Genomic DNA, 26444 nt, shown 5'->3' on the forward strand with positions numbered 1-26444 from the left:
CAAAAGGGGTGAGCCTTTGAGGCTCACCACCAGGTGTTACAGTTCCTGCAGGGGGAGGTGAGAAGCACCTCCACCCAGTACAGGCTTTGTTCCTGGCCACAGAGTGACAAAGGAACTCTCCCCAGGTGGCCAGCAACATGTCTGGTGTGTGGCAGGCTGGCAAAAACTAGTCAGCCCACACTGGAAGTCGGGTATGTTTTCAGGGGGCATCTCTAAGATGCCCTCTGGGTGTTTTTTTTTACAATAAAGTGCACACTGGCATCAGTGTGCACTTTATTGTGATTTACAGTGCATTCATTGTGCTGAGAAGTTTGATACCAAACTTCCCAGTTTTCAGTGTAGCCATTATGGTGCTGTGGAGTTCGTGTTTTACAGACTCCCAGACCATATACTCTTATGGCTACCCTGCACTTACAATATCTAAGGTTTTGCTTAGATACTGTAGGGGCATAGTGCTCATGCACATATGCCCTCACCTGTGGTATAGTGCACCCTGCCTTAGGGCTGTAAGGCCTGCTAGAGAGGTGACTTACCTATGCCAGAGGCAGTGTGAGGTTGGCATGGCACTCTGAGGGGAGTACATGTCGACTTAGTCATTTTCTCCCCACTAGCACACACAAGCTGGCAATCAGTGTGTATGTGCTGAGTGAGGGGTCCCCAGGTTGGCATAAGACATGCTGCAACCCTTATAGACCTTCCTTGGCATCAGGGCCCTTGGTACCAGGGGTACCAGTTACAAGGGGATTACCTGGGTGCCAGGGTTGTGCCAATTGTGGAGACAAAGGTACAGTTTAGGGAGAGAACACTGGTGCTGGGGCCTGGTTAGCAGGGTCCCAGCACACTTTCAAATCATAACTTGGCATCAGCAAAGGCAAAAAGTCAGGGGGTAATCATGCCAAGGAGGCATTTCCTTACAGGGGGGCTTGCAAAAATTGGTCACAGTGGTGTTCGGGTGATGTGCCACACCTGGTGCCTCCCCCTCATCCCCCCCCCCCCCTGCACACAACTGGAGGTTCCCTCTCTGTAGGCCTGGAGGCCTGTCGTAGTGACCTGACCTTTGAATGGTGTTGTTCCTTGAGCAGCTGAAGAGGAAGTTTGGGCTGCCAGTGACGGACAGAGCTGCGTGGAGTGTGCGGGGGTGGTGGGGGTCTTTTGCTGGACTTGGCCTGGGGGGACCCATTGAGTGTAAGACGCTGCCTGTGCTGATCCTGCTGATGTCGGTGATCACCCCACGGTGAACTGGTGCGGGTGTGACAGTTGGGAACCAGACTGGTGTGTGGCTAGGACTCGAGATTCGACCGCTGCGCTACGCCTGGTGGTGTGAGGCACGACATTGTGAGTAACCGCTTGTAGCGGGAGTTCCATCTGGTGCACACGATGGGAAAGGACAGGGCGAGCAAGGGAACGCAGCTAAGAGACCTGGGTTATACTTATATGTTGTTGTATCCAGCAAAACTGAAGGTTCTACATGCGGGCCATGCTCACTTCTTTCAATCTACTGAAGCAGTGTGGGACTGGCTGGAACGGAGTGATGGGTCAGGACTGCCAGAGTCCCCGCGGGGGGAGTAGTGGGAGACCCCGGGGGCGAAGGAAGTGCGTACTGCAGCGCAGGTGTACCAGGCGCCATTGTGCCGGCCGTGGAAGCCGAGTGATTGTGCGCTTGGACGATACTCTGAGCCTTGGGCAGAGAAGACAGGAGTGGGAAGAGCCAAAACTGTTGGTACAAACTGTCACGTCAGAGGCTTCATCGCGCTCCGGCTCCCCCTGTGTCGTAAGTGGTCTGTCTCCGGAGGGGCAGGCCGAGGTAACCTGAATGATATACTGGACCTTTCGTTGTGATTGGAATCAAGTACTTTGGTTTGGGGTAGATGCTTGGGGTCCTCCTGCTGTTGGCTCTCCTCTGGCTCTGTGGCCTCTGTTATTTCCTCCTGTCAATTGCTACCTTTTTTAGGTGCTTGGGAAGCGGGGGTCCGGGTTGGGCGTTTGAATGGGGGCCGCGCAGAGTGGTGAGCCTGTGAACTCCCCCGCCATTGTTAGTTTATTTGTTGGGGGACGTGTGTGTGCGGACTGAACGACTTGCGAGAGGTGGCAGAGTGCAGTGTAGTCCGGACCTGACACTGGCTATCGAGTGGGAGCGGCAATTGTTCCCTGCTTCTGGGCACTGGAAGTGATAGCGGGGTACACACGCAATTGGGCAGACACTAGTTGTGGGTGGTGTTTACCCGGGGTCGGATGGGGGAGTGTTATGTGGGTTATAGTTGGTGTTGGTATTCTGTTTTTGATGAGGTGAGCACTGTGAGCATTCTCCTACTGAGAAGGTATAGCATCATCGGGTTACGCTTACGCCGTGGCCGGGGGTGGGGTTGGGGGGGGACTGCATGTGGGTGGGGGAGGGGCGGATGCGCCCTGTAGGGGTCCAGGTGGTGTGGAACAAAATATGGCTGGTACCCTGTCACGTATAGTTACATGTAATGTTAGAGGCTTGAACTCCTTTGTGAAGCGCTACAGAGTACACACATATCTTAAGCAGCTTGGCGTGCACATTATGCTCCTGCAGGAGACGCATCCGATAGAAAGTGAAGCTCAAAAAGTGCAGAAAAAATGGAGGGGCAGTTTTATTCGGCAACTTACTCCTCCTACGCTAGGGGGCTCTCCATATGGATTGCCCCCGGGACTCCATTTACATTAAGAATCTTAAAAGCGGATGTTCCAGGCCGATATATATTCCTGCACTGGGTATTAGATAGCCTGGAGCTTGGTCTGTTGAATATTTATGCCCCTAACACTGATGATGCGGGGTTCTATCACCAGCTCCAACAGGAATTACTATCTTACACAGGGAGGCCTATTGTGTGGGCTGGTGACTTTAATTGTGTCCCAGACGGGGCTCTAGATGGGGACCTGCCAAAGCTAAACACTAAGTCGCAAATGACTGCCAAGTTGCGGATGGTTATGTGAAATTTACATTTTGCGGATGTGTGGAGGGACATGTACCCTTCTTCCAGAATATTTTCGTGTTACACGCACACCCATGGGGCTAATAGCCACCTGGATCGATTCCTCCTGGCCAACGACGGATCGCCTGACGTTCGCCGTGTTACCTATCAGGTCCGGTTCTTATCAGACTATGCCCCTCTCATTCTGGAATGTGAAACACACGTGCCCAAGCCGGCGATCTCCTTGTGGTGTCTGCGGCCAGACCTACTGAGGGATCCCGAATATAAACAAGACCTCCAGGGGGTGCTGAATGGTTATTTTAGTACTAATTGGGGTACGGCCACAGCCCGAGGCATCGAATGGGAGGCATTGAAAGTAGTTATTGGGGGGAAAACCTTAGTAAAATGTATGGTATTAGGAAGCGCTTGGACCAGGAACTCACCCGGCAGGAGGATGTATTGACAGCCCTACAGCGCCAAATAGTTAATGGTGACGCGTCAGAATCGGCATGCCTTGAGGTGCGTGGCAGGATTGTAGAAGTCTGGGATAGACTGGATAGTTATGTCCGCCGGAATTATAGGCAGTGGCTGTATCGGGAGGGGGACTGTTCGGGGCGTATGTCGGCTTGGCTCCTTCGGTGGGAATGCCCTGTTCCTATTATTCAGATGCTCTGTGGTCCTTCCGGTGAACTGATTTTGGGGCAGCTACGGGTGAATTCGCACCTGCGGGTTCTTTATACCGCACCAGGTGATGTAGATGTGACCAGGATAGGGGAATACTTGAATGGTCTCGGTTGCCTCGCCTTACAGGGACCCAGTCGGAGGAGCTGGAGGGAGAGGTGTCCTTGGACGATCTGACGGAGAAGTTGGGAGGAATGGCGTCCGGGAAAGCACCTGGTCCTGATGGGCTACCTGTTGAATTTTACTGTAATTACCCTGCTGCGATTCTGCAGCGTCTGTTGGAGATGCTTCATGAGACACGTGGTGAGGGACTTCTCCCAGAGAATATGCGGGAAGTGCTGATAGTCATGCTGCTGAAGCCTGGGAAGACGGTGGACAACCCAAGCTCCTATAGGCCATTATCTATGTTGAATGTGGATCTTACGTTGTTGGCCAAGGTCTTGGCCACTTGTTTGATTCGAGTGGTGTCCCATTTGGTACAGAGCGTTCAATGTGGATTTATACCAGGGAGTGGGACTCATATCAACATACGGCGCCTCGCACATATATTACACAATGGTAGCTCTTGATATGTAGAAAGCATTCAACACGTTATCCTGGGAATACCTTTGGGAGGTGATGTGTCGGATGGGCATTGGCCCGGTTTTTCTATCCTTGGTGTGTCTTTTATATACAGAAACCCGGGCAAGAGTGCATCCGGGTGTGATAGTGTCAGCGTCCTTTACTATCGAGAGTGGCATGCGGCAGAAATGTCCCTTATAGCCACTACTGTTCGCGTTGGCTTTGGAGCCTCTGGCTATACGACTGTGATCTGGGTTGGATAGGTGGGGCATCCGTATGGGGGCCAGAACGCATATAATATAATTGTATGCTGATGATGCCCTGGTGTATATCACTGATCCGGAGCGAGCGGTCCCCCTCTTGTTGGGTATGATGGACATTTTTTAACAGATATCAGGCCTCCGAATCAATCGGCACAAAACGGTATTATTCCCAGTGGCAGGACTGGCGACAGCGGCGACTCCTGAACTATCCAGGTTGGCGCTGTCTTGGGAGACAGAGTCCTTTACATATTTAGGCGTTCGAGTGATGCACTCCCCGCAGCTGCAATTTACGTTAAACATGGGGGGAGAGTATTGAAGGGCCTCCGATTCTCTGTTCAGTTCTGGAACTCCCTTCCGTTATTGGTTATGGGTAGAGTCGCACATAACAAAATGATTGTTCTCCCCAGATGCCTTTATGTCATGCAGAACTCACTTTGTGAGCTTCCTCTCACATTGTTCAGGCAGCTGGATAGATTATTATTATCCCTAGTCTTGGCGGGCAGGCGGCGCAGAGTCCGCTTGGAGTTACTGAAACTGGACCTGGCTAGAGGGGGTCTGGGACTGCGGGATCTCTACTTATATTATTTGGCCGGGATACTACAGTATGCAGTCCGGTGGTGTGAGGATACTCCTAACTGGGAAAAAGACTTGTTGAATGGCTCGATCTAGGTGGAGCAGCTCCCGCATATACTGATGAGGGACTCTAGGGTTCCGCAGGGTACACCTTATCTGATAGAACAGGTATCGAGAGCCTGGGAGAGTGCAGTTGTGCGAGTTCTCTGCAGTGCCGCATACGCGCGTCCGCTAGCGTTATGGTGGGACCGGCCCTTTGTTAAAGCTGCTGAGGTGATGGATTTTGAGAAGTGGCGCACAGGGGGTTGTAATAATGCGGGTGACCTGTACCAAAACATCACGTTTATTACATAAGCGGAATCCCTTTTCGAAGTGGGCAGGGGGCAGTTCCTACAGTATGCAAATATTTTGCGAACGGCCAGAGAGATTTGGGTGACTTTTCCGGAGGAGCCAGCTGAATCTCACATCCTGGTGACTTTGTGGACCCGGGGGGTGAATGCGGTCTCCTGTCCCAAATGTATAAAGCTCTTAAGGGAGCTAGGCTAACTGGGATGCAGAGAATCAGGGGCTGCCGGGAAGCTGACTTGGGTGTAGCGCTCATGGACGGGGAATGTAATAGGACCTGTTTGTTGATACAGGATGCGACTATCAATGCTAGGTTTAAATTGACACACTTCTATTATTTGCATACAGCATACCTGATGCCCCAACGCCTGCATAGAATATCCCCCTCGAGACCTGACAGCTGTGACCGTTGCATGCTTCTTTTGTTCATATGGCATGGGTCTGTAGCTCTGTTCAACCCTTTTGGCATCGAGTATTGGTGGCGCTTAGGGAGGTCACAGCTGTGCGAGTGCAGGTAGCAATTAAATACTGTTTACTAGTTCTGCTCCCTGTCCATAAGAAAGGTCTTAAGATGGCGTACAGATTTGCGCAACTGGGGCTTATCTTGGCAAAAAGGTGTATTGTGATGCAATGGGCTAGCCCACCCCCCCGCTGCATGCTGACTGGCTCAGTGACATGGACGAATGGGCCACCGCAGAGGAATGTCGCCTGCATAAGGTACGAGTGGATGAACATGCTGCTCGAGACATAGAGCGCAGGCATGACTTGATTACGGAGTTAACTGGGGGGCGGGAGAGTGAGGGGGAGGACCCCTTGACAGTCGATTCCAACTGCTGAGCTCTGGATACAGTTTGTCTATTCATGGAATAAGGTTAGTGGCTATAGAGGCATGGCTATGAGTTTTGAGCTATCAGAGTGTATGTGTCGCCAGGGTTTGCAGTTGATGTGGGGGTTGTCATGGGTGGAACTCCTCCTTGTCCTGGTCACTGACTTCTATATGGACTGTTTTGTGGTAGCCCCTCGCTCTGGGAGTTTTCGCCCCTTCCCCTCTCCCTGGCTGCAGGTGCATGGTACCTTTGGTGTCCTATAGACATTGTTGCTCACTTTATCTGTTCTGTCAGTGCTCATCATAATCACAGTGTTCTGCTTTGTTTGATAGTTGTGGGACTTAAATGCACTGCACGAATTGTATAGTGGTTGGTGCCACTACCCAATGTGCCCATTATGTTGATGATGATGGACTTGACCCTGTCTGATACTATAAATGGTTATTTCCTTAAGCCTACTAGGTCAATGCACAATACGTGCACCTGGTTGGGGACCTCGATTGGGTACAGCTGTTGGATGGTCGACTGACAGTATATCTCCTTCAATGTAATATTTTCTATGCATAAATAAACAAGTTAAAAAATCTAATCTCTCCTATGGTGACACAGTATTTCACAGTTTAGTTCTCAGTGAAATTGTTGCAAAATTGTGTGCATGGCAGAAAAACTGAAATTAAACAGAAAACTTAAGAAACAATGAATATAATCTTATAGAACAAATGTGTATTACTTCTTGGATGGTAGGACCTGTTATTCCAAGTTTATTCCACATGCCTTATGTTCAGTATTACATTGTGTTTTTCATATTTTTAAACAGGACACGTTTCAAGGGACGTTAGAATTCCATAATATATCATTCAAATATCCATCACGTCCCAATGTTCCTGTGCTTCAAGGTTTGACCCTCAATGTCGAAAAAGGACAGACTGTAGCATTTGTCGGTAGCAGTGGATGTGGAAAAAGCACATCTATTCAACTTCTCCAAAGATTCTATGACCCACTTCAAGGGAGCATGGTAAGCTGTAATTGTTTGGTTGTATATTTTTCTCTTAACTCTGTATACAATTGTCTTCATGAGACATGATAGCAGATCCCTAACTACATGTTTAACAAGAAGTCCTAAGCTTAGGAACAGTCATTCCACTGAACCATCCATTATAATGTTTCACCATTGGGAAACATATCACAAAATGTGTAGAATTATATAAGAGTATCCCTCAACAAAAGGGGTTGTTTTCCACCAAGTGACATAAGTAAAAAACGTAACTTCTCCATGATGTCATTTGGAACCGTGAAGTGGAAATCCTCATACTATTGACAACAAACCATCTCCAATTTTATGTTGTGCATGACACCCTAAATACCTTTTCTCTGTTCAGATGCGCAGCAAAGGGTCGAGGCTCCATAAGGATGCCATGAACAACATGGCCTTACCTTCCTTATCCCTGCACCCTTTCTTGTTATTTTAAAAATAAACATATCTGATGTCCTGACATCTGCCCCCACCAGACTCTGCTAATCACTTCATCACAAAGTTTACTGCAGTCTGACCTCGACATTATGACTGCCAGATGGCCTGGCGGTCCCAATCTGAGGATTCCGACCCCTCTCTCCACCAATGTTTACATGCTGACGGTGATAGGGGGGCAGTGCGTGGGCCCCCCTGGCCAGTCATGTCGTGCTTTGCAGACAGTGATTTGCTGGTGCACCTGATGCACAACAGTATTTCTGCCAGCCGTATTACGAGCCAGCGTCAAATGTTGTGCATTTCCCTCTGGGCCAGCGGGCAGAAACTGTGTTTCCGCCCGCTGACCCAGTGGAAACTCATAATAGGGCCAGCGGGAAGGAGACCGCACTGGCGGTCTGTAGACCTGCAGGAGTTTGGCAGGCGGCCTTTTGCGCCTGCCAAACTCCTAATGAGGGCCCTAGTGTCCTGCCATCCTCCCTGTCCACTCAGAAGTAGCCTCTCACCACTCCAAAAGAAACAAGAAATGGCAATGCCAATAGGTCTCATGTTTGCTAGAGTTAGAGCTATTGGCATTGTAAATGACAATGTATTTTACCTATGTGTTTTGGTTCAGCGTGGAGTTGAAGTATGTGGTGTGGAGTGGAATTATGTGGGTTGGATTGGAATTATTAGTTGTGGGATTGTGTGTGATCTGGACTGGAGTTCTGTAATGGAATTACCCCTATCTCTGGTGGATAGATAGGGGTGAGAGCTGCATAAAACAGATAGCCCATATCAGGATGTGTAAACACCAATATATACTGATGTCAAGGTACACCAACATTAAGGTATGCGGATGTCAAGAAAGGCTGATGTCAAAATATGCTGATGTCTAGATACCCCGTCGTCAAGATATACTCAATTTAGCATACAGCAACATCAGAATATGCTGATGTTAAAGTCTGAAACTGTTGTAGTGATAGTGCATGCATGTCACCTATCTTTAATCCTTATTAGGTACATTTTTATATTTGCATATTATACACCTAGATGAACAGACAGAGGTGGGAGTTGGAAAGACAGTGGGTGGGTAAACGGACAGACGGATGAAGCTGGTTGTAGGAAGGACAGTGCATGGGTGGACCAATGGAGGGAGTTGGGTGTTTGAAGGACAGTGGGAAGGTGGATGGACAGACGGACTGAGGTGTTTGTTGGAAGGACAGTGAGTGGGCAGATGGATAGGCGGAGGTGGGTGTTGGAAGGACAGAGGATGGGTGGATATATGAGTGGGCGAATGGATGGATAACAAAGGCTACTAATTGTAACATAAAGTGGGTGTATGTGCGTGTCTCTCAATATATACATTATTGGGAACTTGAGTCAATTTGGCACTTTTGTTGCACATCAGAGTATGTGCTCCCTCTATTTCACATCCATGTGCTATTTCAAGTTATCACACCTGCTTCTTGAGCTATTATGGTCTATTCCCGTAATAGAGCACTACATACATAATATGCTGGGAGAAGACGGCACTTATGATGTATTGATCCAGTCAATACCCTTGCCTCTCTAGAATCTGACGGATCCACCACTACATGCGGACTCAGTGGACTCCTTGCTTCACAGAGCGGAGATATATTAGCTGTGTGTCCACATATTGCTCCGTAAAATGCCGGTCAGTCTTCAGGTCCCTCTGACCCATGACATAGGCCTTGCAAACCACTGCACAAGCCTATCTTCTGTACTGTCATTTGCTAAGTATCTACATGCATTCTATCAAAGTGCTCGGGAACAAGACTGCATAACTTCATGTATAGAGAAAGGTACAAACACAAGAGGGGGAATTAGACACAAAAATAAGTATATAATGAGAACATATAGAAAAGGCAAGGGGGTGTGAGGAGGTTAACAGTTGGAGTGTTCGAAAAAAAGGCAAGTAAAGTAGAAAAGGAAGAAGGGACGCACATAGAAAATGGGAAAAGATGGTCTGAACGGTAAAAGAGGCTTAAGTGCCACAAAAGGTGGGCAGAAAAGTTTAAGATAGATATTAAATGGGAAAAGACACACAGAAAGCAAAGGTAACAAGGACAAAGAAGACAAACAGACATCCATGCTTACCCTTAGGGCTAAGGCTACTGACTTTGTAACTTGGGAACCCGAGTTCAAGTCCAGGCGTTAGCTCACCAGTCTGTGATTGTGGGCACATCACTTCATCTTCCCATGCCTAAAAAAAGGAATGGGGAAGCAAGGATCAATGGAGGGAGCAAGCAACAGCCACAAGGGAGCGGGAGGAGGGGTGAGCAAAGAGGGTGGAGGTCAGGGGGCAGTATTGCAAAAAAATAGTACCTTAATCATGCCAGAACAGTGAACGGCACTAATTAAGTTAAATCAGTCAGTCAACTAATTAAGTTAAATCAATCAGTGCTTGATCCCTGCTCCATGACAGGACCGGAAATGATGCTAGGCCTGAAGTGGACAAATTACGAGGCTGTAAAGAAGCGTATCAGTTAAGCCACCAAACGGTGAGCAACTAGCAGGCTCCAAGCCCTTTTCTAACTACAAATGTGTCTTGCGAGCAATACACTTGCACTTGGACTTGTGCGCTAAGGTAACTGTAACTCGCATCCTCGCTATGCGCTGCTAATAACCTCACAAATTACAGCACTCATGACATCTTTGATAACATAATGGATAATATCAATGTAATATTTGCAGTAACATTGTTGATGAAAAAACTGTGCATGGTGGGGGCACGAGCTCTATTTTCCTTAGGGCACAAGTTATAGTTACTTGAAGTAACTAACTATACTGGTGAATTTCTGTGGTTTTGTACGTTTGAAATCTCTGTAACCCCATTCTTATATATATATATATATATATATATATATATATATATATTTTGTTTAATATATATGTATTTCTTTATATATTACAAACGTCTTGGCCACCTCCAGACCTAAAAATATGGATTAAAGTGAGAAGCACACACCAACCACACACACATAACACACTCTATACAAAAGAACGGCAACAACACACACACTCAACACACAGCAAAAGACACACTAACAACACACAATGACTATGATGGCTGACAAGACAATGACTATGCCCAGAAACATACACACAATGCACACAGAAAAATTCTTCTTTATCTTGTTCCTCCCCTCTTGTTTGCAATATTGTAAACTCTGCATGGCTCCCTTGTAACAGGATCTTATATACATCCCTGGCTGAAAAAGAAAAGGTTGTAGCCACATGTACTTTAAAATATTCAGTAAGGGAGTTCGAATTTGTTCAACAAAGAGTAAATGGGCAATTGTTCATTGTGTTCCAATACTGGGCTTCCTACACTCTAGAATCTCTTTTATTATCATAAAATTATCTAAAAAGGTTCCTCCTGTCTGTTCACATTCAAGGGGCTCTTGCTCTGTATTACTGGAAGAGACTAAATTATCGATCCTTGAACAGGAATTATGCCTGGGGGAAAAATCTGTACACCTGAGTGTGATTTCGTAATCACTTCCGAAGCAGCGGACGGCCCCTAATAAAGTTATATCAATCAGTGCTTGATCTCTGCTCCAATAGAGGACTGGAAATGATGCCAGACCTGAAGTGGACAAATTACCAGCCTGTAAAGAACAGTGTCAGTTAAGCCACCAAATGATGAGTGACAGGCGAGCTCCAAGCCCTTTTCTAACTACAACAGCATCTTGCAAGCGATACGCATGCACTAGCGCATGCTATCGCAGGCTCACTACTAAACATAATACAGAGCGTCTAGTCATTTGTGCATCCCCCCTCACTTCTCAAAGCTGTGATGTCAGTCTGAGAGCAGAGAGGTAGTGCCATGCTATTTCTATGAGACAGCAGTTACTGTAGCTGTGAGTCAGCAGAGTCGGGCCAAAAGTAGTACCTGCATTACTTTGCATTCCTTTGGTCTACGGAGGCCCAAGAGAGGTAGAAGAAAGTGGGCTAGATGCCAGACAGCCCACCACAATTCCACAGCATCCATTAAGTCTCCTGAAGCTGAGGGGGTAGATAGATCACTATTTTCCAAACCACTGAGTTTTAGGCCATTTTTTACTTCTCTGAAATCAGAGCAGTGAAAAAAAACTGTGTTTTCCACTGGTTTTTATGTTAGAGAAGATAGTAACTACGTTTCGAATCTGGTAGTTTTGCTAATAACTTCCTAAAGAACCCACAGAAAAAAAAATGTAGCTATGTGCTAGTGCAGCCGGACATGACTAGTCGGAAATATAATAGCCTGTCAGCACCACACTGAAATTAAATGTGTTTCTTTCATAAGCAAGCTTTCACCACAGAAATATATACAAACTTGTAAGCAGTTAAACAGAAGGTGACAAAATATAAACTGAGAGTGTGTGAATGAGACTATGGAAATGAGGCAAACTGGAAAAGGAACCAAATAGCTTTATCATAGTGTTTAAGAACTGGTCTTATCACAAGTGTGCAGAGAGTTAAATCACCAAGTGAATGGAGAAGAGTATTCTGGTAGTGGGCTATCAGGACGCCAAATATATATTAATCAGTGTGTGCATTATGGTGAAGTGACCTCACCACAAACACAGATCACCAAAGCAACAAAATTTGTGTGGTGTTCTCGTGTGTGCTCAGCCACCAACTGATAAGCATGGAATTCTTACACTCTGAGAGAACACTCATACAGAATGTGTAGGGCCTGATGCCAGCACATGCCAGTAAAAAAATAAATTGGTTTACTGGTTGAGGGGGTGAAACCCTTCTCGAGCAGCAGCCACAGTCCTTGTCACGGTGATGTCACAAGTAAACCCCAAACTAACCTGGGCTAGACCCTTTGGTAGCTTAGCACAGAGCAGTCAGGGTTATCTTAGAGGCAATGTGTAAAGTATTTATGCAGTGCTTCAAAGAGTAATAAAGTGAAAACGCAGCACATGACAAATCCCACACCAATTTAGAAAAATAAGGGAAAATTTTAATTAATAAACCAAGACCAGAACGACAAAACAACAAATATCCAATCACTACACCAGGAGGTGTGCAATTTTAAAGATTTCAGTAAATATATTTCCAGAAAATTATAATCGCCAACTGTGATTATCTGGTTGCGCCAGACAGGGACAAAGTCACAAGTTCAGGCTGAGCATGATGGAGCGGGCCAGCTACAGGGAGCCAGTTAGGCCCTTTTAACAAAAGGACCTTATATCCTGGTTGGGGAACATTGCAAGCTTCTTTTTTGACGATGCTTTGCACCGCCAAGGTGATGCAAGGTCTGGGTTGGAGATGTGTTGTGCAGCGGAGGCTAATGAGGTTCGGGTTGGAGATGTCACTCACTGTTGGTTTCTAAGAGCTGCGAGGCTGCGTGCGAGGTCCTGTGTCGCAGGCAACAATGCTGTTGATGAGGGGGGCTTTCAATGTGAAGTCCTGCATCGCCCACTGCCTAGTTCCGAGGAAGCTTCTGGGCTTGTGATGTGAGGTCCTGTGTCATCGTCGAGGCTTCTGTCGTCGAGTGTTTGCAGTGCGAGGGCCTTTGTTAAGGATGTGTTGCGCAGCAGTGGTTCCGATGAGGCTGCAGGCTACTAGGGTGATCCCAAGTCCTTGCAACAGAAAAGTCCACACAGCAGACGCGATGCATCGGTTTAGTTTGTGGTTGAACCACACAGAAGAGGTTCTGCTGTTTCCACAGGTGAGTTGACAGAGCACATTCAGGCCCACTTCCAAGGGTCCAGGACTGGGCTGGCACCACTTAGCAGGGTAGGGATCACAGTTGCTCAGACTCCTGGTGCTGGGTACTAGATATTAGCCCATGGAGGCATTCTGGTGGTCCTGGGTACAGGTCCAGTCCTTCTCACCCAGGCAAGAGGGCAGCAGGGTGAGCACAGCAGGGCAGGAGGGCTTCAGGACAGCAGGACAGCAAATTGACAGTCCTTTCAGTAGCGTAGCAGTCCTTCTTTTTGGCAGAGACTTGCACAGGTCCAGCAGTGTACTGAAGAGTTGATGTCTGAAGTCCAATATTAATACTGGGTGCCTTCTTTGAAGTGGGAGAAACATCTAGAGGACTCCCTTTGAAGTAGTGAGGTTTCCTGGCTCCCCTGCTCCTGGCTCCAGACAAACTACAGTGGGTATGCAATCCTCTGTGTGTAGGCAGGTCACTGCCTATTCAGGTGTAAGTGGGGCTGTGCCCAGCTTGGCCCTCCCATCCTGCCAGTGATGGCTCATACAGGCACACCTGAGCTCTCTATATTGTGTGTGGCTGGCTGGGTGGGGGGATACACAAAACCGACTTTCAACTACAAGACAGGCGATTTGTGAATGTAACTAAAGCATCGCGCGGTAACACAATGTCATTTACAGACAATGTTACTTATAACATTATGTGGGAAAAAACTGCTAATGTTTAGAATCAGTCGTGCATCACTAAGTAAAGTGTCTTGATTGGTTTTGATCCTATTAAAATCTGTTTCCAGCACACTTCAGACTTCCAAAACAAATGTGATTCATTTTTGCTTTCCAAACTGCTGAATGCCTACTGTTCGTTTACAGGTATTTACATTTTGTGGTGTGATATCCTATTGCCTTTCCTATCACACTCCAGCAAGATTTCACTTTAAAAACTCCTCTCACTTTGCAGTCAGAGAAAGAAAAGCAAACACCAACCCCCATGTTAAAGAGCAGCAGTATATCTGAAGACCTAGCCTAACATTTGACCGTAGCCTTTGAAGCATGACAAATGTGACAAGATAAACAGAATACAAAGGCATCTTGATTTTTTACTTGGACTTTCCTGACCCACCAAAAATAAACTCTCAATCCACCCCCCGGTTTTGGAGATACTACCGTAGACGCACAACTGGTGCTCCATTCTGCAGTTTTCTGTTACCTGGACACACCACTGGTGCTTGATTCTGCAATTTTCTGTTTGAATCTCAGCTCCTTTAAGATGTCCATGTGATTTTGAGCAAATTAGATGGACATGTAGTGGATGAAATTGTGAATATATGCAATTTAAGAATAATAGTTCCTACTTCTTTTGGCACATTCCTCATCTACATGTATTTTTCCATGCCTCAGACTGATCTAAGATTTTGTTTTCAGTTCAAATTGCTGGCCATTAAATTGTGGCACAGTGACTTTGTTCAGCAGCCGAAGCCCCCACATAAGAAGTGTATGTCACCTCAATATAAGCACTGGTAATCCCAGTGGCTTCATTTTCCTTTTTTCTGTATGCTCCAAGCACCAGGTGATCAAAGCATCAAAGACGTATTTGTGGTATTCCTTAACCTTTTTTAATCTTTATTAAACAATATTCAGACATCCTGCAGCACCATTCTGCTGCTGCAGAAGTCCTCAAGATTCTGCGTCTGAGCTAGGTACAAAAGGCATAAGCTGAGGATGGAGCTTCCTCGCTGTTGCATGTGGTGTGACTCTGCAGCGTGTGCCATTCTTTTTAATGCACACTAGGGGCATTTGGGGGAACAAAGTTCAAAATCATAAGTGCCCTTCTCAATATGAAGAATTGTTTGAAGTTCAATTAAAAACAATCCTACACTGAGTGGAGGGGAGTGTGCCAGCTGGCTGGCGCTGCAAAGGTCCACACTGGGAGAAAGATAATGAATTTGTTAGTGCAGGCAGCCAGTCACAAGAGTTAGCTGCCCTGCTACTCTGGAGATAGGAGAGAGGGAAGTAAAACCCTCTAATTCTGTCTTACCTGGAGGAAAGTCAATGTTGTAGCTCCCCAGACTCCCGCTGAATTTGGGCAGCCGATCATTGAGACGCAGCTGCGGTGTAGCGGTGAGGGTTTAATTTCTCAGACACCGGTGACAGCACTGTCCCAGTGCATGAGTCATCGGCAGCAGGAGGGAAAAGAGGCTTCTGGAGACAGAACATCAATCAGGCAACCCCTCAGTTCCAAATTACAGACTTACAAGGGAGACTACCTTCAACCCAGATATTAAACAATGTCTTAGGTATAGCATCTGTAAATGCTGCACCTCATCTCAATTCTGGGCTGGAAGGGGGAGCTCATAGAGTCACCAGAGACACAATAGCATTCCAAGCTACACTGCCAAGCAAGGGAGACTACCATAAATGTGAAAACCTTTGCATACAGTAGGTACTCCTTAGGGTCAGCACTTGCTAGGCGGACTGTAATGGAAGGAAATCAGAACAAGGAGGATAACAAGGGTTTGCTGGCAAGGAAAGTACAGCCAACTAAGCTAGCTAAGAAACATCCTTCCAGTAAACCTGAAAATAGGAAACAGAAATTGGGATATGACACTACAACTAGAAAACCATCACCCTCATTGAATTTTTTTTTTAGCATTATGGACAAAAACAGGGAAGAGATGCAGCAGGACAGAGAGGGAGAAGCATCTAGGTCACAAGAGGGGAGCAGAGACACCGTAACAGTTGCAAGTCCCTTTATATTGTTAATTAACAGGTTTGAGTGCCTCCAGTCCCTACGTCCACCAAAGGCTGCAGAATGCAGAGTCAGACTTAGAACTAGAGGACAGTAGCTCCTCTGAGGTTCATCAAACCCCACAAAGTGCACAAAGGGAGGCTAGTTTCGAATTAGGGAGCATTATTCTGAGCCTTAAGAATGATATAATGATGAGATTCGAGACCTCGGAGCAAACCCAGAAGGAGTCTGTCAAGCTTTAGATGCTAAACTAGATGATTTGGCAAAAAGAACCAAGGTATTAGAGGAAAATATGGAGAGAGTAAATATAAGCATCTTAGAAAATACAAAAGAGATCAAGTCCCTGCAGAACAGACAATTAAAGGATGGTATGGAGAGACTGGAGATACATACTAGGTGGAACAGTTTAAGAATTTTTGGGGTTCCCGAAGGATCCTGAAGAGGCAGAAGGCAGCAACTTAAATGAATTCATAGTTATGGTTTTGAAATAGGACCTCCTGAAAGGTTGATAAGATGTTGACTTGAGCCGTGACATACAGAGGATATACAGGGACCCATATAGGTGAAATGAATCCCGTAAAAAAAAACTACAAAAATTCTATTTAATTTTCACACCTATTCAACAAAGGAATTAAACTCGGGCAGAGCTCTGAACGAAGGTGTACTGACAAGTGATAATTTTACATGCCAGGCATGCTTGGATGTTGGTAAAAATACTGCTCAGCAACAATGGGAGCTAGGGAGCAAAATCGGCAATCTAAAAAAATTGGGACAAAAGAACAGCTTAAAATTCCAGCCCTACTAAAGGTGATGTGAAAGAATGAAATACATAATCTGAGGGAGGTTAAAGAGGTTTGAAGGTTTGATCAAGAAGATGAAGTTAAATCCCTGATATGGATCTAGAGTAGCAAAGTGTGTTAGATGGTTAAATGAGGCTGTAAGATAGTTGAACATAAGTTCACTTTGTTTAATTTAAGACACAGCATGTGGCACCAACACTAGTTACTTTAAATTAGTTTATTACATTCCCTGGGAGGGACCCTCGTAAGGCTAAAATGATGCCTGTAAAGTCAGAGGTGACTTCTCAGGGTGGTCAAGGGTGGGTTGGTAGTTTGGGAAAAAATAAAAAGTCCTCAGGACATATGTCAGTACGAAGGATCAGCATAGAAGGTGTTGGGAAAGTAGGGTCCCGTAACAACAGTTATTCATCATTGTTTTCAGAAGTAATGATCCTTTTTTGGGGGGAGCAGGGAGGAAGGAGACTTTGGTTGTAGATTTAATGAGAAAGCAAGTTGAGATACTCACATGAAACATACATGGATTACAGTCTTAGAAGAAACAGAGCTCAGTGGCTCACAAAATGTGCAGGAAGTTAAGGCTCAAGTTAATATTTTCCGTAAGATTTATCTGGAGCAAGCTGAAAGCCAGACCTTCTTTTAGGAACTGCAGATGGATCCAAGAAGTAATCAGTTCAGACCAGGCTTGGGGTAAAAGAAGTGTTATTAACATTTTCCATTAACAGGCAGGTTATGGCATGGCAATTACCATCAAACATTATGCAATAGTAGGAATACATATACCATCACTTTGCAAACTGTTTTATTCAACAGAATTATGGCATATTACTTTGGTCCCGTTAGAACATAGCAGTAGGGAAAATTACATGACTTTATCAATTCAACAATAAAAGTATCCAGGCAACTGACCTGGTCTAAACAGCATTCACCTCCTCTCCACTTACCAAAGCCCTCCCCTCTGTAGCTACCATGTAAGGTATTGGGAGCTTGTTACAGGGTTATCTAGTTAATGTGCTTAATCGATATAGCTTAAAGCCATTCTGCATATGAATTTACATGTGCATTAATGCCTCACTCTCTAGGTTTCCCTCCGGCATCGTGGTCTTTAGGTCAGGACTGGATCCTGACCAGGAGTTCCCAAATGTGCCTGCGTCATTGCACCCCAGGCCAACAAGGCCTCCTGAGCTTTCTTATCCCTCCTGGTCCTCCTCATATGAGTCTCTTCCACCCCAGCCCATTCCAGTATATCTCTCCCATGCCTCCCTGGTTGGGGGTCGCAGGCTCAGCCAGTGTATTGCTATGCGCCTCTTTGCCATTCTGAGGTCTAGTATTGCAAAACTAGTCAGCTTAGACGTTGTTTCGGGTCTTCAGGAAGGAGCCCCAACACACATTTATTAACGGTACAAGGTATGATCCACCCCTTCGCTCCCTGAAGCTATGCCAAGAGTTCAGTCCAGTAGGACACACACCAGACAGTGCCATAAAATCCACTTCTGTGAATCCACACCTAGGGCAGCATGGATTGTGTGAAGGATATACAGGAGAAGATAGGTCATATACACCATGTTAAATTGTGTCTATTTAATCCTGGCACACACTGTCACCCTCTGCACCTGCCGCTCCCCTGCATGTATCCTAGTCCAGACCTTGGGGAGATTACTTCATCACTTAGGCATTGCCATTTTTCCTCTATGCATAGTGGCTTCACTTGCCTATCTATTCACAGTGCTCAATACAAGTGAGTCACAAGTCTGCACCCCCCACCATTGACCGCATAGTCACTGGTGTATGCGTAGTCTTGGGAGCCTTGGGGACGTCAGCCACAGCTGATGCGCGGTGGCAGGTAGTTTGGCGTACTGGATAAATTGGTCAGGGTTCATGTCGAAGGTCTCCAACGCCTCTTGTAGGGCAATCAATTTCCCTTCTGAGTAGACGTCAGAGGGCATAATGCATATCCCTTCCTGCCACTTCCTGACCGACATTAGTTGAGTTATCTTCTCAAAGGCCCATATTAGCCACTGATACATGTCAGATGCAAACGGTGCACTTCATTTCACCCTCTGTACCATTCTTTCCCATAACCTGCCCATTAGGCGAATCAAGTGCGGGAAGTCATGAGGTATGCCCCCTCCCCTCATTAGTAACGCACCCAATGGGTGCCAATCAAGGGTGCCCTCCAGCAGGGATCGCTCCCAGTTGGGCTTACCATCCAGCCAGTGCATGGTATGCCATAATTGGTCTGCCAAATAGTATAATTGAAGGTCAGGAACTTTGCTTCCCCCTCTTGCCCAACTCTCTTTTTAACGTGGAGAGACCTCCAGAGGAGCTCCAGAAAGAGCGAGTCCAGAGCACTGAACATACTCCGGGGTATTTCAAAGAATGTTTCCTGCATTACATACAAACACCTCAGCAGTAGTACCATTTTAAGTAGTGCTATCTTACCCATCAGAGACAGACATAATGAATTAAAGAACTGGATAGAAGGGCGCAATCTCTCCAATATTTTCCCCGTATTATATTTGTGAAACCGATGTTCCTCATGGGCAATGTGTACATCCAGATATTTCACCTTATCTAATGTCCAGGGCAGCACCGACTCTGGGAGACGGTCCAATGAATATCCCACAAGTTGACTCAGTGGGAACAGAACTGCCTTGGACTTGTTAATTTGGATTCCAAAGAACTCCCAGAATGTCATCATTACTTTGAGCATAATTGGGACAGAGATGTCTGGATGCCACAGATACACCATAGCTTCATCTACATACATTGATTCTATATGCTTTGTGGCACCCACCAATATACCCCAACCTCTTAGGGTTGGCTGAAGTCTACGAGCTAAGGGCTTCATTGCAATAGCAAAAAGCAGTGGGGATAGAGGGCACCCGTGTTGAGTGCCACGTTGTAAGACTATCTCAGCGGACACATGACCTGTGCGGACTCTTGTACACATATTCATATACAGTAATTTGGACCACATTATAAAATGGGACCCCAGTCCCATCCTGCACAACACTCGCCAAACATATTCCCATCTCACCGAATCAAAAGCTGGTTCAGTATCTAAAAGGGCAAGAGCAAATTGGTCCTCCTGTAGCTCCGGTGCACTGAAGACATGCGCCAGCCTAGGTATATTGCAGAGCGTATTCCTCTTTGGAATAAACCCCGAATGATCCTTGTGTACCAGTCGGGGGAAACAGGGGAGTAGCCGCATCACCAGCACATGGCTAAGGACTTTGAGATCTACTTTCAGCATGGAGAGGGGCTCATATGACTTTTTCTCATTGGGATCATTCTGTGGCTTATGGATCAACACTGTTAGGGCCTCCCTCATTAACTAGGGAAGTTTGTGCTTTTCTAGAGCCTCAGTGCATACTGCCAACAGCCTGTCCAGTGAGGTTCCTGGGAAGTGCTTGTAAAATTCTGCAGGGAGGCTATCGCCCCCCTGGCGACTTAGCCGTTTTTTAGTTTTTCACTGCCAAAAGCAGTTCCTGACGGCTCAATGGTGCCTCCAGGGACTCATGTTCTTCAGGAGTAAGGCATTGCAGTGGCAATCCCCCTAAGTAGGGGGGTCATCTCCTGAGACACCCCATCATAATGCAGTGCTGCATAGATCGCCCTCAGATGTTCCTTAAAGATGTCATTTATTACCTTCTGTGTATAGACCTTGTGGGTCTCTAATCATTCAAATAGGGTGTATCTCTGCCTTAGATCTAATCAGTCACACCAATAATCACCCCGTCTTGTTGCCCTCTAAGTACCACCATCTTCTCCCTTCTTTCTTGTTGCACTTCTCTAGTTAATACCATAGATCACACACCCTGTGTCTCTGCTTGTCCCATTCTTTTAACACAGTTGGGTTCATGGAGAAGGATCCATCCTATCACTCTAGCTCGGTTTCTTGCTGCCCCAGGGTGTGTCACAGACCCACTGTGTTCACCAGGCACCCATCCTGAATTGACATCTTCATAGCTTCCCATTCTGCATCCTTGCTACCCGCCGATTCCCAATTTCTTTCAAAATATTGCTTCAATGCCTCTGCTAATTTGCCACTGAAGACTGGGTCAGTCAGTGCGTCCGCATGAATCCTCCATAGTGACACCCTTGGTGCGTGTCCCAAGAGTGAGTATGTGAGCAGTAATGGGGAGTGGTCCGAAACGTAGGGGGCCAGATAGTGCACATCTTCTACTCTGTGGGCAGCAGCTGCATGTATGAAGAAATACTCTAAGTCGCTGTGTGCACCTGTGGCTGGGGTGTAGCAGGAATAAGCGTAGTTTGTGGGTGACACTGACGCAAATTGTCTACCAAACTGAGACTACTCTGCACTTTTACGAGAGCAGCAGTCGCTAGGTGCTTAGTGTTGGGGTTGGGGGGACCTATCCAGTTTACCATCAAGCGTACAATTAAAATCTCCCAATAGGATGAGCTCTGTGTCCTGGGAGAGTTGTTGAGCCTTCAGCACACTACACAGAACGTTCCCATCATCAACGTTCAGCGCATGCACATTAGCAAGACTCATCTCATGTGCATTATGGGTTCCCTCTAGGACAACATACCGGCCTTCAGTGTTCAAATCCCCCTGAGTGAGCTTAAACAGGACCCCTGGGGCTATCCATATCAGAGTCCCTAGGGCATAAGCTGAGTAGGAAGTAGCAAAGACCTGACCTCGCCACCTCCTCCTCAGACATCTGGCACAATCTCCCCAGACATGGGTCTCCTGCATAAAGCCCACCGCCACACAGTATCCACAGAGGAATGCATAAACACGGTTCCTTTTAGTAGGGTTGTTGAGCCCCCGCATGTTCCATATTATTAGTTTATATTTAGTCCCCTGTCTATCTATAAGCAGATACAGAGGCACCAAAAATGCTGTGAATGCCTGGACATGAGATGCAGAATACCACAATCTAAGCCCAATGTACTGGAAGCTACCAGATCTACCTTAACAAAACATGACTTCAGAATTGTAACAAAAACAATAAGCCCCAAGTCATCCCTCCCCTAACCCTCCGAAGGGCAGAAGCCACTAATCCCTTCCAGCTCAACTAGCAGTCCAGAGGGGCATAAAATCCACCCCAGTTACCCTCCCATTCCCAACTTGATGAACTCAAAGTATAGGTTCTGACCAGGTCACCAGGTCCACTACTAGTTGTGAGCCCCCCATGAGGGCTCAGCAGTCCACGCTGGGTTAGCAGCCGGACTGATGTGTCGCATCTGGCAGTATGCCCCCGCCTCTGTAGACAGTCCTTGGAGGTGCAAAAGAGTCAGCATCAGACAACATCTAAAGACAAAGTCTGACCCCATCCTGCAGTCCAGGATCTGCTTATCAGGCATCGGGGGAGCACAGTAAGGAGAAAGAGTTTTGCGTCTCTAAGGGCTCTGTGCCAGCATGCAGTGTGCCATCTGGGCAGACTAGGGTGCGCTCTACTCTGTGCTTCAGGGGACCTCACCTGCTGCTTAGTTGCACAATGAGGGACTTCACCTGCTCCTCAGTTGCGTAAAAGTCACCTTGTTCCTTGGCACCTCTGCTCTCGCCACTCGGAATCCTGACTTTTCTGTTGAATTCCCAAGGATTCCAGCCATTCGGTTTCAGCCCTGCAGAGTGCTGTGGAACACCTTGCCTTCATATTGGACCTAAAGTCTGGTCAGGAACACAGATGTTGTGTTCCCTTAATCATTTCTTGACTAGCATGGAGGTCCTGGACCTTCCTTGTGTATTCAGGGAAAATTTGTATGGCTCTATCTTCATAGTGGGGGGGACCATGGATGCGTACATGTTGAAGAATTATGACCCTGTACTTAAACATGCAGGCTGTGATGACCGTAGGTGGGGCGCTGGGTCTAGGCGTACTGCCTAGTAGCATCCAGTGTGCCTGTTCGATAGAGAAAATCTTAGAGACGTGCCTGGCTTAAGAAGCTTAAGAACGTTGGTGATCCAGTCTTCCAGAAATAACTCCACAGAGGGGTCCCTCTGCCCGCTCAGGAAGTCCAAGGAGGCGTTGAATATTATGCCAGGATTGCCCCTCGGTATCATCAAGCCGATCCTCTATTTGCATTGCACTGGACCTCAGGCTGCCCACTGTTGCCTACAGGTCATGGACATTTTTACGAAGTGTGAAACTTCTTCTTCCGCAGATGTGACCCGCTGAGCTACCTTATGGAAGTCCTGCCGAAGATAGTTGATGTCAATGGCCATAGTGTCCATTTTGGCTTCCAGGGCCACACAGGAGCCATGAAAAGCTTCCAGTATTTCAGCAGTGGTGCCGTTCCCCTTAGCTCCAGGCTTTCCTGTCCCTCCCCCTGCCAACCTCTGCTCACTGGTTCCAGGGCCAGGTACACTATACTGAATAGTTTTGTTAGACTCCGCCCCCTCTGTGGTTTGTCTTTCACCATGACGAAGTAGGGTAGGGCGTTCCTCACCCAAAGGGCACTAAAGCATCCACCAGGGGGGCCTCACAACACCGCTAGTTTCCAACAACCCTCACGGGGCGCTTAGGGCATCTCCCACAAAGCAGACAGTGTCACTATTTCCATCTAAGTCACACTCCAGTGTGGGTCCTGCAGCTCAATTAGGCATTTCTCCCATGTGTCACAAGTGACTATTTATGCCCAGATTCTCAGCCCCATTCCACCAAACAAAGACCTCTTTTTATCATGGGGCCATTGCCCATCCAAGCCAACAATTTAAAGCGGGCTGACTGGGCTTCGAACAGTGTGACAGGCAGCAATGTCCAGGGCCAAGTCCGGCGGACCAGATCAGGAGCACAGATCATTGGCAGCAATACTATTGACACAGCAATCACACTTAACAGCCCTAGACTTGCCTGGTCTCTGGCTGGGGCATCAGTACCAGCCCCCACTGGAATGCGGTCCAATAGCCAGTGCAGGATCCCCACTGGTCGCGGTACCCAGCAGTAGGAGCGCACTTCGAATCACCACCTCCTCCACTCGGGCGCCTCACTGGAGCAATGCCCAGGTGGACTCAGCCTCTCTCCTCTTGTGTCCAGCCCATGCCTCAGGGGGCTCACATTACGCAAAGGTGTGTGTAGGTGGGGGAGGGCCCAACAGACCAGGCAGCAATATTCAGTGCCACTGGGGCAACTTGGTCACATACTCCGACTATGCGGCCTCTCGCAGCCACCACCATTTGTATGCAGGTCCATCACTGGCCTTAACCCCCCGTCCCTGTGGCCCTCCAATTCAGCCCCCTTTGTCTGCACAGCATGTGAAGCTGCTCATCAGCTGCTCTGTGCCTTGCGACCAGACTTCATCACAGCAAGCAGGATGAAGGTTATACTCTGGTGTTTCCTAAGGGCCCACTCCAGGTGAGGTCTGTAGGAAAGTACCATCTTGCCTGGCATGTTACCCCCATTTTTCACTGTATATATGTTGTTTTAGTTGTATGTGTCACTGGGACCCTGGTAACCCAGGGCCCCAGTGCTCATAAGTGTGCCTGAATGTGTTACCTGTGTAGTGACTAACTGTCTCACTGAGGCTCTGCTAATCAGAACCTCAGTGGTTAGGCTCTCTCATTTCTTTCCAAATTGTCACTGACAGGCTAGTGACCATTTTTACCAATTTACATTGGCTTACTGGAACACCCTTATAATTCCCTAGTATATGGTACTGAGGTACCCAGGGTATTGGGGTTCCAGGAGATCCCTATGGGCTGCAGCATTTCTTTTGCCACCCATAGGGAGCTCTGACAATTCTTACACAGGCCTGCCACTGCAGCATGAGTGAAATAACGTCCACGTTATTTCACAGCCATTTTACACTGCACTTAAGTAACTTATAAGTCACCTAAATGTCTAACCTTTACCTGGTAAAGGTTAGGTGCAAAGTTACTTAGTGTGAGGGCACCCTGGCACTAGCCAAGGTGCCCCCACATTGTTCAGAGCCAATTCCCTGAACTTTGTGAGTGCGGGGACACCATTACACGCGTGCACTACATATAGGTCACTACCTATATGTAGCTTCACAATTGTAACTCCGAATATGGCCATGTAACATGTCTATGATCATGGAATTGCCCCCTCTATGCCATCCTGGCATTGTTGGTACAATTCCATGATCCCAGTGGTCTGTAGCACAGACCCTGGTACTGCCAAACTGCCCTTCCTGGGGTTTCACTGGAGCTGCTGCTGCTGCCAACCCCTCAGACGGGCATCTGCCCTCCTGGGGTCCAGCCAGGTCTGGCCCAGGATGGCAGAACAAAGAACTTCCTCTGAGAGAGGGTGTGACACCCTCTCCCTTTGGAAAATGGTGTGAAGGCAGGGGAGGAGTAGCCTCCCCCAGCCTCTGGAAATGCTTTGTTGGGCACAGATGTGCCCAATTCTGCATAAGCCAGTCTACACCGGTTCAGGGACCCCTTAGCCCCTGCTCTGGCGCGAAACTGGACAAAGGAAAGGGGAGTGACCACTCCCCTGACCTGCACCTCCCAAGGAGGTGTCCAGAGCTCCTCCAGTGTGCTCCAGACCTCTGCCATCTTGGAAACAGAGGTGCTGCTGGCACACTGGACTGCTCTGAGTGGCCAGTGCCACCAGGTGACGTCAGAGACTCCTTGTGATAGGCTCCTTCAGGTGTTGCTAGCCTATCCTCTCTCCTAAGTAGCCAAACCCTCTTTTCTGGCTATTTAGGGTCTCTGTCTCTGGGGAAACTTTAGATAACGAATGCAAGAGCTCATCCGAGTTCCTCTGCATCTCTCTCTTCACCTTCTGCCAAGGAATCGACTGCTGACCGCGCTGGAAGCCTGCAAACCTGCAACATAGTAGCAAAGACGACTACTGCAACTCTCTAACGCTGATCCTGCCGCCTTCTCGACTGTTTTCCTGCTTGTGCATGCTGTGGGGGTAGCCTGCCTCCTCTCTGCACCAGAAGCTCCGAAGAAATCTCCCGTGGGTCGACGGAATCTTCCCCCTACAACCGCAGGCACCAAAAAGCTGCATTACCGGTCCCTTGGGTCTCCTCTCAGCACGACGAGCGAGGTCCCTCGAATCCAGCGACTCTGTCCAAGTGACCCCCACAGTCCAGTGACTCTTCAGTCCAAGTTTGGTGGAGGTAAGTCCTTGCCTCACCTCGCTGGGCTGCATTGCTGGGAACCGCGACTTTGCAGCTACTCCGGCCCCTGTGCACTTCCGGCAGAAATCCTTTGTGCACAGCCAAGCCTGGGTCCACGGCACTCTAACCTGCATTGCACGACTTTCTAAGTTGGTCTCCGGCGACGTGGGACTCCTTTGTGCAACTTCGGCGAGCACCGTTTCACGCATCCTCGTAGTGCCTGTTTCTGGCACTTCTCCGGGTGCTACCGGCTTCAGAGAGGGCTCCTTGTCTTGCTCGACGTCCCCTCTCTCTGCTGGTCCAATTTGCGACCTCCTGGTCCCTCCTGGGCCTCAGCAGCGTCCAAAAACGCTAACGGCATGATTTGCAGCTAGCAAGGCTTGTTGGCGTTCTTTCGGCGGGAAAACACTTCTGCACGACTCTCCACGGCGAGAGGGATCCGTCCACCAAAGGGGAAGTCTCTAGCCCTTTTCGTTCCTGCAGAAACCTCAGCTTCTTCTGTCCAGTAGAAGCTTCTTTGCACCCGCAGCTGGCA

The 26444-nt window shown here is 47.6% G+C and overlaps 1 protein-coding gene across 3 annotated transcripts in view; it reads left to right on the forward strand.

The window, feature by feature from the left end:
• Positions 1–26444, forward strand: part of LOC138261913 (ATP-binding cassette sub-family B member 5-like) — a 987125-nt gene that overhangs the window by 880333 nt on the left and 80348 nt on the right. For all 3 annotated transcript variants that reach the window (XM_069211477.1, XM_069211478.1, XM_069211476.1), the window contains one exon: positions 7004–7201. In XM_069211477.1, coding sequence (XP_069067578.1) covers positions 7004–7201 — 198 coding nt within the window. The remainder of the gene's footprint in view (positions 1–7003; positions 7202–26444) is intronic.

The sequence above is a fragment of the Pleurodeles waltl genome, chromosome 10, assembly GCF_031143425.1.
Source record: "Pleurodeles waltl isolate 20211129_DDA chromosome 10, aPleWal1.hap1.20221129, whole genome shotgun sequence".
Taxonomy (NCBI): Eukaryota; Metazoa; Chordata; class Amphibia; order Caudata; family Salamandridae; genus Pleurodeles; species Pleurodeles waltl.